Source organism: Gobio gobio (assembly GCF_949357685.1).
Source record: "Gobio gobio genome assembly, chromosome: 21".
Classification (NCBI taxonomy): Eukaryota; Metazoa; Chordata; class Actinopteri; order Cypriniformes; family Gobionidae; genus Gobio; species Gobio gobio.
The window spans coordinates 4,209,240-4,222,287 of NC_137117.1; the positions used below are offsets into that span (position 1 = coordinate 4,209,240).

A 13,048-nucleotide genomic window follows, 5' to 3' on the forward strand; every position below is an offset into this window, starting at 1 on the left:
TTATGATGGATGGGTGCACTTTTATGATGGATAGATGCACTTTTATGATGGATAGATGCACATTTGTGATGATAGATGCACTTTTATGATGATAGATGCACTTTTATGATGGATAGATGCACATTTATGATGGATAGATGCACATTTATGATGGATGGATGGATGCACATTTATGATGGATAGATGCACTTTTATGATGGATAGATGCACATTTATGATGGATGGATGGATGCACATTAATGATGGATAGATGCACATTTATGATGGATGGATGGATGCACATTTATGATGGATAGATGCACATTTATGATGGATAGATGCACTTTTATGATGGATAGATGCACTTTTATGATGGATAGATGCACTTTTATGATGGATAGATGCACATTTATGATGGATAGATGCACATTTATGAAGGATGGATGGATGCACATTTATGATGGATAGATGCACATTTATGATGGATAGATGCACTTTTATGATGGATAGATGCACATTTATGAAGGATGGATGGATGCACATTTATGATGGATAGATGCACATTTATGATGGATAGATGCACATTTATGACGGATAGATGCACTTTTATGATGGATAGATGCACTTTTATGATGGGTGGATGCACTTTTATGATGGATAGATGCACATTTATGAAGGATGGATGGATGCACATTTATGATGGATAGATGCACATTTATGATGGATAGATGCACTTTTATGATGGATAGATGCACTTTTATGATGGATAGATGCACTTTTATGATGGATAGATGCACATTTATGATGGATAGATGCACATTTATGATGGATAGATGCACTTTTATGATGGATAGATGCACATTTATGATGGATAGATGCACTTTTATGATGGATAGATGCACTTTTATGATGGATAGATGCACTTTTATGATGGATGGATGCACATTTATGATGGATAGATGCACTTTTATGATGGATAGATGCACTTTTATGATGGATAGATGCACATTTATGATGGATAGATGCACATTTATGATGGATGGATGGATGCACATTTATGATGGATAGATGCACTTTTATGATGGATAGATGCACATTTATGATGGATGGATGGATGCACATTAATGATGGATAGATGCACATTTATGATGGGTGGATGCACTTTTATGATGGATAGATGCACATTTATGAAGGATGGATGGATGCACATTTATGATGGATGGATGGATGCACATTTATGATGGATGGATGCACTTTTATGATGGATAGATGCACATTTATGATGGATGGATGGATGCACATTAATGATGGATAGATGCACATTTATGATGGATGGATGCACTTTTATGATGGATAGATGCACATTTATGATGGATGGATGGATGCACATTTATGATGGATGGATGGATGCACATTTATGATGGATAGATGCACATTTATGATAGATGGATGCACTTTTATGATGTGATAGATACCTAGGATGACTTGAGGGAGAGTAAATAATGGGCCAATTTCCATTTTTGGGTGAACTATCCCTTTAATTAGGCCTATATAAATATATTTTGACTCTCACTCGCTCACATATGCTGTTTCTTCCTCTATAATTCACAAGTATGTTTTTGAGACGCATACATATTCCTATGTAAAGAATATATAGGTGTCAATTGACGTATTCACAACTTTAAACTCGAATTTTTCTACGACTTTGTACCACAAGAGAAACTCCGAGGAGGTAAACAACTCTTTTTACATCTATTTTTGTGTGTTATATGTTTAAACTAAATAAATATCTTAGTGTTGAGTGTTTTTAAACATGTTTGTGTGGTATATAATATGGTTATTATGTCTGAGTGTTTGTGTTGCGTGAAAGAAAGTGTGAAAGACTCAATGCGCATGCCCAGGAACGTCATCTCCACCCGGAAGTACGCCTGCGCGCGGCAGCTGTGGAGGGAGTTTTAATTTTTTTCTTCTTCAAATTAGATATTTTCTGTATTGTTTCTCTTATATTTCATGTTTTTTGTTCGGCGCGACAACTGACGTCTTGTTTCGAAATTAAGGGTAAGTTAAGAGTGTCTTTTAATGTTTATATTCGGACCGAACTCGTTGTTCTAATGATTTAAAGACGTTTTAAAACTTCTGATAATACATGTGATCTTGTGAATTATCACTGTAATGTTTATAAACAAAATATAGAGAAACGGCTGACTATATTTCATGGTATTTTGTGAAGCAAATAGTAAACAAACAGTTGATATCGTGTGTGTGTGTGTGTGTGTGTGTGTGTGTGTGTGTGTGTGTGTGTGTGTGTGTGTGTGTTCCAAAAGACATGACAAACATTGTTGTTAGTAACGTAATCCGTTACATTTAATGTAATATAATACTATTTTAGATTACTTTTTGACCTAACTCGTTTATCACATTGATTTGAATATGATAATCTTGTACCATATTGATATAAAAATACAAAGAAAAAGAAATGCACTTCATGATATCAAAAAGCCTTTAAGTAAAAAAGCTATTTAAGTAAATAATTCATAAAAATGTTAAATTAAAATCATTTAATAAATAAAATAAAACACTTGTTTACCTGCATGTCATGTGACCATTAACAGACATCAGAGAACCGTGAAGTTAACTCAATTATTGTACTTAATTTTATTATTGACCTAATATATTCATTTAAAATCTCAGGGGGAATCTCTGCATTGCATGTAAATATGAAATTATGTTAACTTAAAGCATTTGGAAGACAAAAGCCTTCAGTAAAATATAGTTAAATGACTCCTTGTGTGATAATTAGTAAATGTAAAATGACATTTTAAAGTAAAATAATTTCTATAACTCCAGTGATCAAATGCTATGGGTCTGAGTTTTCAGTGATAGTCACATTTTCCACAAAACCTGAAGACCTTCTGAACGAACAAAAGGCTTTTTCTTTTTTAGAAAGGAAAATTTAAAAGATTAAAAAAAAATAGTAGGGAGAATTAATTAATTATGAATAATTTAATGTAATCAATAGAAATATAACTGTAGTCTGTTTCTAAGTATTTTAAAATGTAATATAATCTAATTACAGGTACGTGATTACATGTAATCAGTTATTACCCAGCACTAAATACACCGATCAGGCATAACATTATGACCTAATATTGTGTTGGTCCCCCTTTTGCTGCCAAAACAGTTCTCCACTAGACCCCTGAAGGTGTGCTGTGGTATCTGGCTCCAAGATGTTAGCAGCAGATCCTTTAAGTCCTGTAAGTTGCGAAGACTTGTTTGTCCAGCACATCCCACAAATGCTCGATTGGATTGAGATCTGGGGAATTTGGAGGCCGCCTCAAACTGGTTGTTGTGCTCCTCAAAGCATTGCTGAAGCATTTGTGCTTTGTGGCGGCGCATTATCTGCTGAAAGAGCCACATCCACCAGGGAATACCGTTTCCATGAAAGGCTGTACATATATATATATATATATATAAAGTATTATTATTAATGGTGAATGCAATTGATATTTCTGCGTATATTGTGTTAATAGTGTTGATTTATGTATCTCTATTCTCTGTCTGTTAGACTGATTTGATACGATTGATGGATGATGGAGACGTCAGGAGAACCTCATGTCCGGGTGGCTCCTGAACCTCTGCGGGTCGGACCGGTCCAGACCACAGAACTGGTCTGCCCTGATCTGGACCTGTCTGTCACTCTCACCCCTGAGCGACCCGCAGACAGACGCCATCGACAGGTTAGACTCTTACGGTTTAACAGTGTCAGTCTAAAAACACCAGAGACGTGTTTGAACAGGATATGAATAAACCCGTTTTGCCGGCGTGTCAGACTAATTCTGTGTCTCCACTAGAGGTTGCTGTAGGGCTTGATTTTACAGACATTTTTGTTTGTTTTTCATGGACTGAACATCCAAAATAATATTTTATTACACTTTATCTCTTTGGGTCTGTAGATTTCGGTTACAATACATATTTTTAAAGGGCGGTATTTTTATAAATTGAGTTTTTTCCTCCACTTCGGCTGCACTTACATACACCAAAACTTAGAGTCTTATTCCTGTCTATATTCTGAAGGTTTGTACTGAGGGGTTTGTTCATATATCATTCACACTGATTTATATAACACTTTATTCCTAAATATATGCGTAAAATGTCTTTTTTCCCTGTGTATTACAGTGTTTTCTGATTTATGCAGTGATAAAAAGAGATATCCAGAATCCCCTTGCCAAAAACCTTTATCTCTAACATGTCAACAAAATCAAACAAGAACTTTGAATCTGGCTTTATCCAATGTTCAGATTCATCTCTGGAAGTGTATGCAAATTAGTGCATATTTAATTAGAAAATGCTTCCATTGCGCATTTAAACATAACATTTTAGATTTAAATTTATTTTCTTATTGTACTGTGATTAATCGAATTGGGGAAGGTAATATTCACATTTGTTTTACCCTATTCACCTGTAATGTCTTGCCTTAAGGAATATTCAGAGGTTTTTTTATCATTAAATGAATGCTTAGTGAATATGTATTTGCATGTAAGTTTCTGTTGTAAGTGTATTTACTGTTAACATGTCTCGTTCATCCAAAGAATGTTACTGTTGTCACTTTTCCATGTTTATTTAACTCTACAAATGACTTGAAACTTAAAGGATCCAGTCATTGTGATGTCTTTTTATTCCTGTAGCTCTCAATGTCAATGTCATGGGTTCGATTCCCAGTGAATGCATGAACTGATCAAATGTATGCCTTAAATGCAGAATTTGTTTTGGGTGAAAGTGTCTGCCAGATGCATGTAAATGTCTTTGTACCATTGTGTGTGTGTGTGTGTGTGTGTGTTTCAGGTGCGTTTTAATGTTAATCCGCAGTGCAGCGGTCCTCCGGTGATCCCAGAACCCAGAAATAATCAAGCGCGGAAACCTCAAAACAAAGACAAACACGGTAAAACAAACAATATAAGGCGCAAGGGAAACCAAGTGTTTTTGTCATGAAAATCATGTAAAATGTAATGTAAAAATGGAGATTCATCCTAGAATTAGGCTTGTTTTATCACATTTTGTAGCCTCGCATAACATTTTCCCTGGAAATGATTCATTCCAGCATGTCCTGTCATGAGTCGCGTCTACATGTGCTTGTTATTTAGGTCATGAATCAGATAATGGGAGGGATCGGGAAGTGAGCGGAGTGTGTGATGGACAGCTGACAGATGGGGCGGAGCTAAACACTACCCTGGCACTGAGGGCGGAGCTTCAGGAAGTGGCGGAGCAGGCGTTCGATCCAGAGAAAGCCGTTAAAGAGAAATTACAGAGTTCAACGCTCACAAAGAACCACATCAGCGCTAAAGCAGCAGAGGGTGAGACAACACAACACCATGATACAAATGAAATCAGGATTATTTGGGGTTATTTCAGTGAGTGTACACACACACTTGCTCAAAGAAATCTTTAGGACACCAGTTTAACCTTCACCAGAGTTTGTCATTAAAAGAATCAATTCACAAATGATTTACCGTGACTTTAATGGGAATCTCACAAAAAACACCAATATCAAAATAATTAGCAAAAACATATTTTTGCAATAATTAAGACCTCCTAAATTCTCAAGACTGCAATGTGAATTTGTAAATTATACATAAATTAAATTGAGTACTACAAGTTTACTTTACATGCAAATTTAATATGAATTTTTTCATGTTTTGTCATTTTTCATATAATTTTTATTTTAGTAGATCAAGTTAAACTAAATAAAAATGAGAAATGTTGCTTTAGAAACTAGCTGAAATTAAAATACGGTTGTTTTTTAATCATTTATTTTAGTTAAAGTTTATTTTATATGACTAATGTGAATTTTTTTGTAATCATACATAAATTGAGCACACTGCTAAATACTACTATAGTTTATATTTACTGTACTTTACTTGCAAATGTACTTTTATTAAAATCTATTTGTATGGCGATACTGTAGAGCTGCACGATTCTGGATAAATTGAGAATCACAATTTTTTGGTTCAAAATTGAGATTGTGATTTTCCCACGATTCGGAAGAAGAAACATTTAGACAGCTAAACAAAATAACAATTCAATAGAGGTTCTGACAAAATGTTCATTGTTTCAGGCTATTTAAAAAATACATTCAATTTGCACAAAATAAGTAAATTATTTGAATGAAGGATGAATTTTCGTCAACCTTTTTTCACTGACGAAAACGAGACGATAACTAAATAAAATCCAGTTTTGGATGACACAAACTATGAGGAAAATCTTCTGTTGTTTTCGTCAACGAATAAAAACGAGGAAAATGTTAGGGAGGGACGATTAGAGAAGAGATCGGGTCAGAACTGATGTCCTGTGTAACAGATGAACACACATTTATGACGGGTCATGTTTATGAACTCATGCTGAGGAATAATCACAATGTTTATTTTACCATGTTTATATAGTAATGTGTTTTAGACGGTTGTAAAAATGCATATTTGATCTCCCTCATCTGAACTGCAATAGTAGGGCATTTCAAAATAAGAGTCCTGCTGTATTTCGAGCTTGTTTATAATTAAGTCACGCATTATATACATTATATATATTCATATCTAAATGTTATGAAAGCACATTTATAACAATTAAAAATAATGAATTTTGTCAAAATTTAGCTTTTTTTTTGTACTGAAAAACATTTTTTTTCAATGATGTTACAATATGATTACAATCAAACCTGAACAAGAGAAAAGTTGGAGTCTTTAGAGTTTATCATTTATTTAAAACATCTGATTTTCTTATAATTCTACAAAAATAATCTACACTTCAGTTACTAACTGTAAGAGAACAAAAATTAACAGAAATGAAGTTATATTACATATTGAGTAAAAAATACACAACATGAACATCAAAATGCAATGAACTGAACAGCAATAACAAATGTATTCCTGTTTGTGTGTGTGTGTGTGTGTGTGTGTGTGTGAGAGAGAGCATGATCATTTTGCATTGTGGATGTTTTATGCATTGTTGGAAGTGTGCCACTTCATTTCTGTATGCGTGTTGTGTGTTGTTTCGGTTTTTGAGCATGACCCCGAAAACCCTGAGTGTGACTTTTTTTTGTCACACGAACATAAAAACAGATATCAATCCAATTTATTTTTTTATTTGTAGATCTAGAGAGTGTTACGTGATGCTTAAATGCTCAATTAATGCATTATTATTGAACTAAACTCATTAGATTTGAGTCGACTAAAACTAAAAACAATTCAGGTGACTAAAATATGACTAAAACTAAATCAAAATTATCACTGGTTCATACCCAAACTATAAACTTTTTTTCCCCCAGTACACATTTGTCCCCTGCTATTTAAATGTTTGTAACACATAAATAACGTAATGTGTGGTTGAAAAGGCCTTGAAGAAGCTGCTTATCAGTGCATTTCCATGGCAGCTGCTCTCTCTCCGGATCAGCGGCAGTGTGAATGCAGATTTGAATGTTGCGGTGCGATGATCGTACTTTAAAAGGGTAACCAAAGTCCCTTTAGCCTTTGGTTTAAATGCATTAATCATTTTTTTTCTTCTGTTTTTTCCTCGTTTTCTCCAGGGCTGAACTTCCCTCGCTCTCAGCACCTTTACCGGGCCTTAGTTAGCGTCAGCCTATCACGCGAGCAGCTCATCAGCCAGGCACTACAGGATAGGCCAGCACTGGTCCCGCCCACCGCCAGCCAGACCAATAAGGTCAGAGTTCTGTTTGCATCATGTTAATAGCAGTTTTCATCATGGGTTTCCCAACTGCTGGAGTGTTTAATCCTCTGGGGTTCTTCGTTTTCCAGTCACACTCAGGACTATTGGGTCAAAAATGACCCGACCCCTGAAATCAATTATTATTATTTCAGTGAAATCAATTAAATGTATTTTTGTTCAATAATATTTTGAGTTTTGAGATAATTTTATGATAATAATGAATATTTATGCAATAATTATGATCCATTTTTTCCCATTGAATATAATAGAAAATGTGTATGTATGTATATATATATATATATATTTTTTTTTTTTTTTTTTTTTATTAATGCTGTATTTCAGGTTAAAGTAGAGACTAGGCCTATAGAAAACAATTTTTGAAAGCAGATTGGTGCCATCTGGTGGAAGCAGTGAGCATTATTATCATGCAATATCATATTTTAGCCACTATATGGATTTACAGCTCTCTGTAGAAAGGCTTGTGAATTCTAGTTGTTTTTGCACATATTTGCCTATTTTTTTTTTCAGGTTGTGTATTTTAATATATAATAAGAGATTCTCAAAGACTTTTTTTGTTTGGTTGGTTGGTTTAAATGGTCATTTGAAGTGCCAGTTTTACTTTATAATACAGTCAAACCTGAACATTGCATTAGAAAGAGAACAAATGGAAAGCATTTTGTTACCCATTGTTTTAATTGAAACAAGTGATGCACCGATCATGATTTTACATGGCCGATTCCGATACCGATTTTTTTTCAAGAAAACTGGCCGATACCGATTTCCGATATTTTTTTTTTTACACAATAAAGTAATGAATATATACATGAACAAGATGTTTATTTGGTATTTAACAGGCTAAATTGGCTTTTGGCTAATGAAAACAAGTCCGCAATCTGAAATTAACAGGAAATTTAATTGGAAATGAAAAGGCTGAAAGGTGAAATTAAAGGCAACAACTGCATATTCTGCAATCCAAACAAAGATGTTACTTAAATCAGCATTTGTTTTTAAATTCAGTGTAAAGAAAAAAAGTATTTTCCAGTGAAATTCAATAAAACCAAAGTATATAATTGTTCCAAAATGTTAAATCAAATAATGTTTAGTGCAACGAAAAAAACTAAGATGCTACAGCAGGTGCTTTTTAAATCAAATTAAGTCAATGTAATTTTAAGGTAAAATAAAAGGTAACACTTTAGAATAATGGTCATTAGTTAACATTAGTTAATGTATTAAATAACATGAACTAACTATGAGCAGTACGTTTGTTACTGTATTTGTTCATCTTTGTTAACGTTAGTTAAAGGGGTGGTAAAACACATTCTTTTGAAGGCTTGATTGTGTTTGTGGGGTGCACTGTAACATGTGTTCATGCTTCGTTTAAAAAAAAATTGCATTATTTTTCATATATTTGACCTTTATTCTACACTGCTCTGTCCCTCGTAAAACGGTCTGATGCTTTCCGGGTTGTATGAAGCCAGTCCCTCAAAAATACGCGATGGGCTCTGATTGGTCAGCTGGCCCAGTGTGTTGTGATTCGCTAACCGCAGTGCACGTTTATCGGAAATGCCACGCCCCTTACCTTTACCGGAGGCTGTGCTTTGGTCAGTATTAGAAACAATGGTGTCAAAACCATACCAATCTGAGCCCGAATCAGACACAGAACATTTGAGTGAAGATGATCAAGCAGAACCTGTTCAGTCCTGAAGAGTAAAGACTGCGGATCTATAATGATCGCTACTGAATGGCACTGTTACTTTTGTATTTTTAGAACGATTATAGCCAAATATCTGTCGCAAGAACTATTAACCCAAAACACTAAACACTGGCTTTACTAGTAAGTTAGCCAAATCACACACAGAAGCATGTTTAGCAAGCCTGAAGATAAACAATACATAAAAGCTCTAATCAAAGAATCATTTACACTAATGCCAAGTTCACTGTTGAGATTTTAACGTTAGTGTTTGTAACGTTAGGTGTTCGTCGGATAACGTTAAGTATGAATGAGCATTTAACAGACTGGTTTGCAGAACAGTGTTGTCATCTGTTTACTTCCTTGCTACAACCTATTACAGGAAAACACATCGATGAAAAATAAATCTGACTTACAGGTTGTGGCCCGTAAACAGCTTCTGTTTGTAAATCCAGCTTTCAGGACAAGCCGTTGTGCATATCTTGCATTGAACTCGCGAAGATTGTGGAAGTTTTCCTCCGTGAGATGTGCAGCGGGAGCCCAGCACGCGCCTGTTTCCCTCCGTCTCAAACACACATGTGCATAACATGTTGTATGTTAAACGCTCTGCAACGCACCCCCGTCCCTATGAAGGCTGAACAGAGCAAGTACCCCAGACCTGCAATCCGGATGAAAATAACAGCGTTTCCTCGGCATCGCGGCAACAACACTCCAGCCTAACTATACCACAACAGCGCCGCGATACAAAATGGCCTCACCCCCCCTTATTTAATATTCTCGGAGGAGGGGTTTATGTAAATATTGAGCCTGGTGATGTCACCAACCCTGGAGGAATGTGTGTAGTCGCCTACTGGCCGTTTGCTGTAGTTCTTAGAAACTGATTTCTTTAAAAGCAAATATCTCCCTTTGCTTTAAACTTTGAACGTTGTAACTTTGCAGATGTTGTTTATGCTCAAGCAGCAACATTACACGCTAGCTAAAGTTAGAATAGTGAAATCGTGGTTTACCACCCCTTTAATATAAATCCAGCTGCTCATGGTTTGTTCATGTTAGTTCACAGTGCATTAACTTAATGTTAACAAGATTTTAATAATGCATTAGTAAATGTTGAAATTAACAAAGATTAATCAACGCTTTATAAGTGCAGTTCATCATTAGTTAATGTTAACTAATGTAGTTAACTAATGTTAACTAATGACCATTATTCTAAAGTGTTACCAAATATAAATGATCATCCTATAGGCTACAGAACTGATAGTATTTCATTTCTAAAGTGCAGCATGTTCTTCTAAAATGCAATTCTTTCAGCCATAACATTTCTTTATTAACCTTTTTATAATAAACATTGCGTGCGTGCGTGCGTGCGTGCGTGCGTGTGTGTGTGTGTTCAAGAGAGAAACATGGTATGTGTCTTTTGCATTTTGGATCCAATGTCTCCCCTTTATTTGATTCATTGATTTTATTTCACATATTCTCACATTTCTCTGTCACAGTTTCATCAGTCTCATATTTCGTGTGTGTGTGTGTGTGTGTGTGTGTATGTGTGTGTGTGAGTGTGAGAGTGTGTCTATTTTGCAACCTTGATGCTTACAGTCACATGCTTTCATTGCTGTGCGCTTTATTTCTTACATTGATGAATAATTGCTTTTATTTCACACTTTTCACAAAATTCGCTTTTGCAGTTCCTTTGTGTGTGCGTGTGTTTTCGTGTGTATAAGTGTGTGTGTTTTTTGTCTGTTTTGCACTCTTGATGTTTTAGAGATTCACCCCTTCACTGTTGAGTCCTTTTTTCTGCATCCTGGCTGATTTGTAAATTGTACGCACAAAAAAACTCTGTATTTTTATATTTTTGCCAATTTCCCATTCATTTCCTATGGGGGTCATTTTTGACCCGAAGACCCTGAGTGTGACTATTTTTTTTTACGACCACTTAGACTTTTCAAATCCTGTATCCAATTTTTTTTGTGTGTTCATATACCAAGTACTAATAAAGTCGCCATTCCGATGAAGCTACGATTTTTAACATTTAAAAATAAAAGAATTGGGGTCAGAAATGACGAAGACCCCCAGAGGGTTAATAAAGCAATACACCACGAGAGGAGTTTTAAAATGTCACACATTAGTAAAATACGATTGCCAGGAGAGTAAAGGAGCAGAAGTAGAGCAGAGCAATCTATGAGCTTATACCGATGTTCAGATCTTAATCGTGCCACAAATATCTCCTCTGAGAATCAGCTCTTGGGGTCACATTCTGCAAGCGTAGATGAACATTGTGGTTTTAACACCTATAGAAGCAGAAAGAGCCAAAGTAAGTGTTTTCAACACGTCTGCACTTTATGACCGTTGATATTAAACCAGATACCAGACTTCACAGAGGAACATGTCTGACTTTTAGACAATTTAGACGTGTAGGAGGTGAACCAAAAGTCTGATTTGAATATAATAATATAAAGAAAAAGATACAGCAGACAAAAAGGCATTTCATAAATGGATTGATACAAGAATAATATGTTTCAGAAACCACATGACCATAAAAGAATGATCGTAAGCGTCATTTAAGATTGAAAGAAGTCTGCATTTATTTGATCCAAAATATAGCAAAAACAGTATTATTGTGAAATATTTAAAATAACTTTTTCGATTTGAATATATTATAAGTTATTTCTGTGATTCAAAGCTGAGTTTATCATCATTACTAGAGTCACATGATCCTTCAGAAATCATTCTTTTCAGGATTATTTAAATAATGGAAAGCATTTTTCTGAAATATAAAGCATATAATGTTACTTTTGTAACATTATAAATGTCTATATTGCACTTGATCAGTTTAATGCGTCATTGCTGAATAAATGTGTTCATTTCTTTTAAGTTCTCCCCCCCCCCCCAAAAAAATGAAAAATTCTTTCTGACAATGTTACAAAAGCTTTCTATTTCAGATAAATACTGTTGTTTTGAACTTTATATTTATCAAAGAATCCATTGTAATAATGCCCCTTGTGTTTGTTGTGTGTAGTTCCAGTCTCCGCCACTAGAGGCCCCTGATTTACTGCCATTCTGGAGCCCGGACAAGATGCTCAGAGAGACTGCGCTGTTGCCCGGCGACCACATCCCTTTGCCCCGCCCACGGCCGGCCCCTAGACCCGCCCACACAACCTTTCACCTACATCATCTGCACAAACTCTGGGAGTCATGAACTGTGTGTGTGTGTGTGTGTGTGTGTGTATTGTAAGCTTTGTGTATTCATGTACGGTTTTTTAGCCTAAGGTGAATTAATATAATGGCAATAAATATGTATTATTTAAAAGATAGTTCTGCGTTGAGTGAATGTACTAACACTTTGCACAGCAGCTCAAGGTTCAGGTTAGTGATTAAAACAATCAATTCGCAAATTAATTACCGCGAGTCAACAACAGGACAGACATCACACGCCGATTTCTGTTCAAATAGATTCACGAGAAAAAAATCTGCCTATAGTTTTTGTTAATTATACATATAGTTATAGTTTACACTTTACATGCACATTTACTGCACTATTTTTATGCAGAAACTAATAAAAGTGAGATTTGTATTCATCAGGAGGGGTGTAAATGTGCTCAAGTGTCATAAAAACAATGCAAAAAATCTCAATAGCATAAAGTAGGTTTCATGTTTTTATTAGTTGTGTTT

General features: G+C 35.1%; 1 protein-coding gene across 2 annotated transcripts; it reads left to right on the forward strand.

Moving 5' to 3' along the window:
- Positions 1–1,878: 1,878 nt before the first annotated feature.
- Positions 1,879–12,687, forward strand: ppp1r35 (protein phosphatase 1, regulatory subunit 35). Of its 2 annotated transcripts, XM_079802381.1 has the most exons (7): positions 1,879–2,037; positions 3,161–3,233; positions 3,545–3,716; positions 4,822–4,918; positions 5,121–5,330; positions 7,553–7,686; positions 12,396–12,687. In XM_079802381.1, the coding sequence occupies exons 3-7, from the start codon at positions 3,567–3,569 to the stop codon at positions 12,573–12,575; spliced, it is 771 nt and encodes a 256-aa protein (XP_079658507.1). In that variant the 5' UTR covers positions 1,879–2,037; positions 3,161–3,233; positions 3,545–3,566; the 3' UTR covers positions 12,576–12,687. The 2 variants fall into 2 exon arrangements, with proteins under 2 accessions (XP_079658507.1, XP_079658508.1); XM_079802382.1 differs by lacking the exon at positions 3,161–3,233 and having other exon boundaries at positions 1,888–2,037; positions 12,396–12,682.
- The last annotated feature ends 361 nt before the right edge of the window (positions 12,688–13,048 follow it).

Excerpts from the sequence above, each read along its gene's own strand:
- ppp1r35 (XM_079802381.1), top strand. The coding sequence starts at position 3,567 with ATGATGGAGACGTCAGGAGAACCTCATGTCCGGGTGGCTCCTGAACCT. Across the intron at positions 4,919-5,120 it reads TCAAAACAAAGACAAACACG|GTCATGAATCAGATAATGGG; the intron begins GTAAAACAAACA and ends CTTGTTATTTAG. Across the intron at positions 5,331-7,552 it reads CAGCGCTAAAGCAGCAGAGG|GGCTGAACTTCCCTCGCTCT; the intron begins GTGAGACAACAC and ends CGTTTTCTCCAG.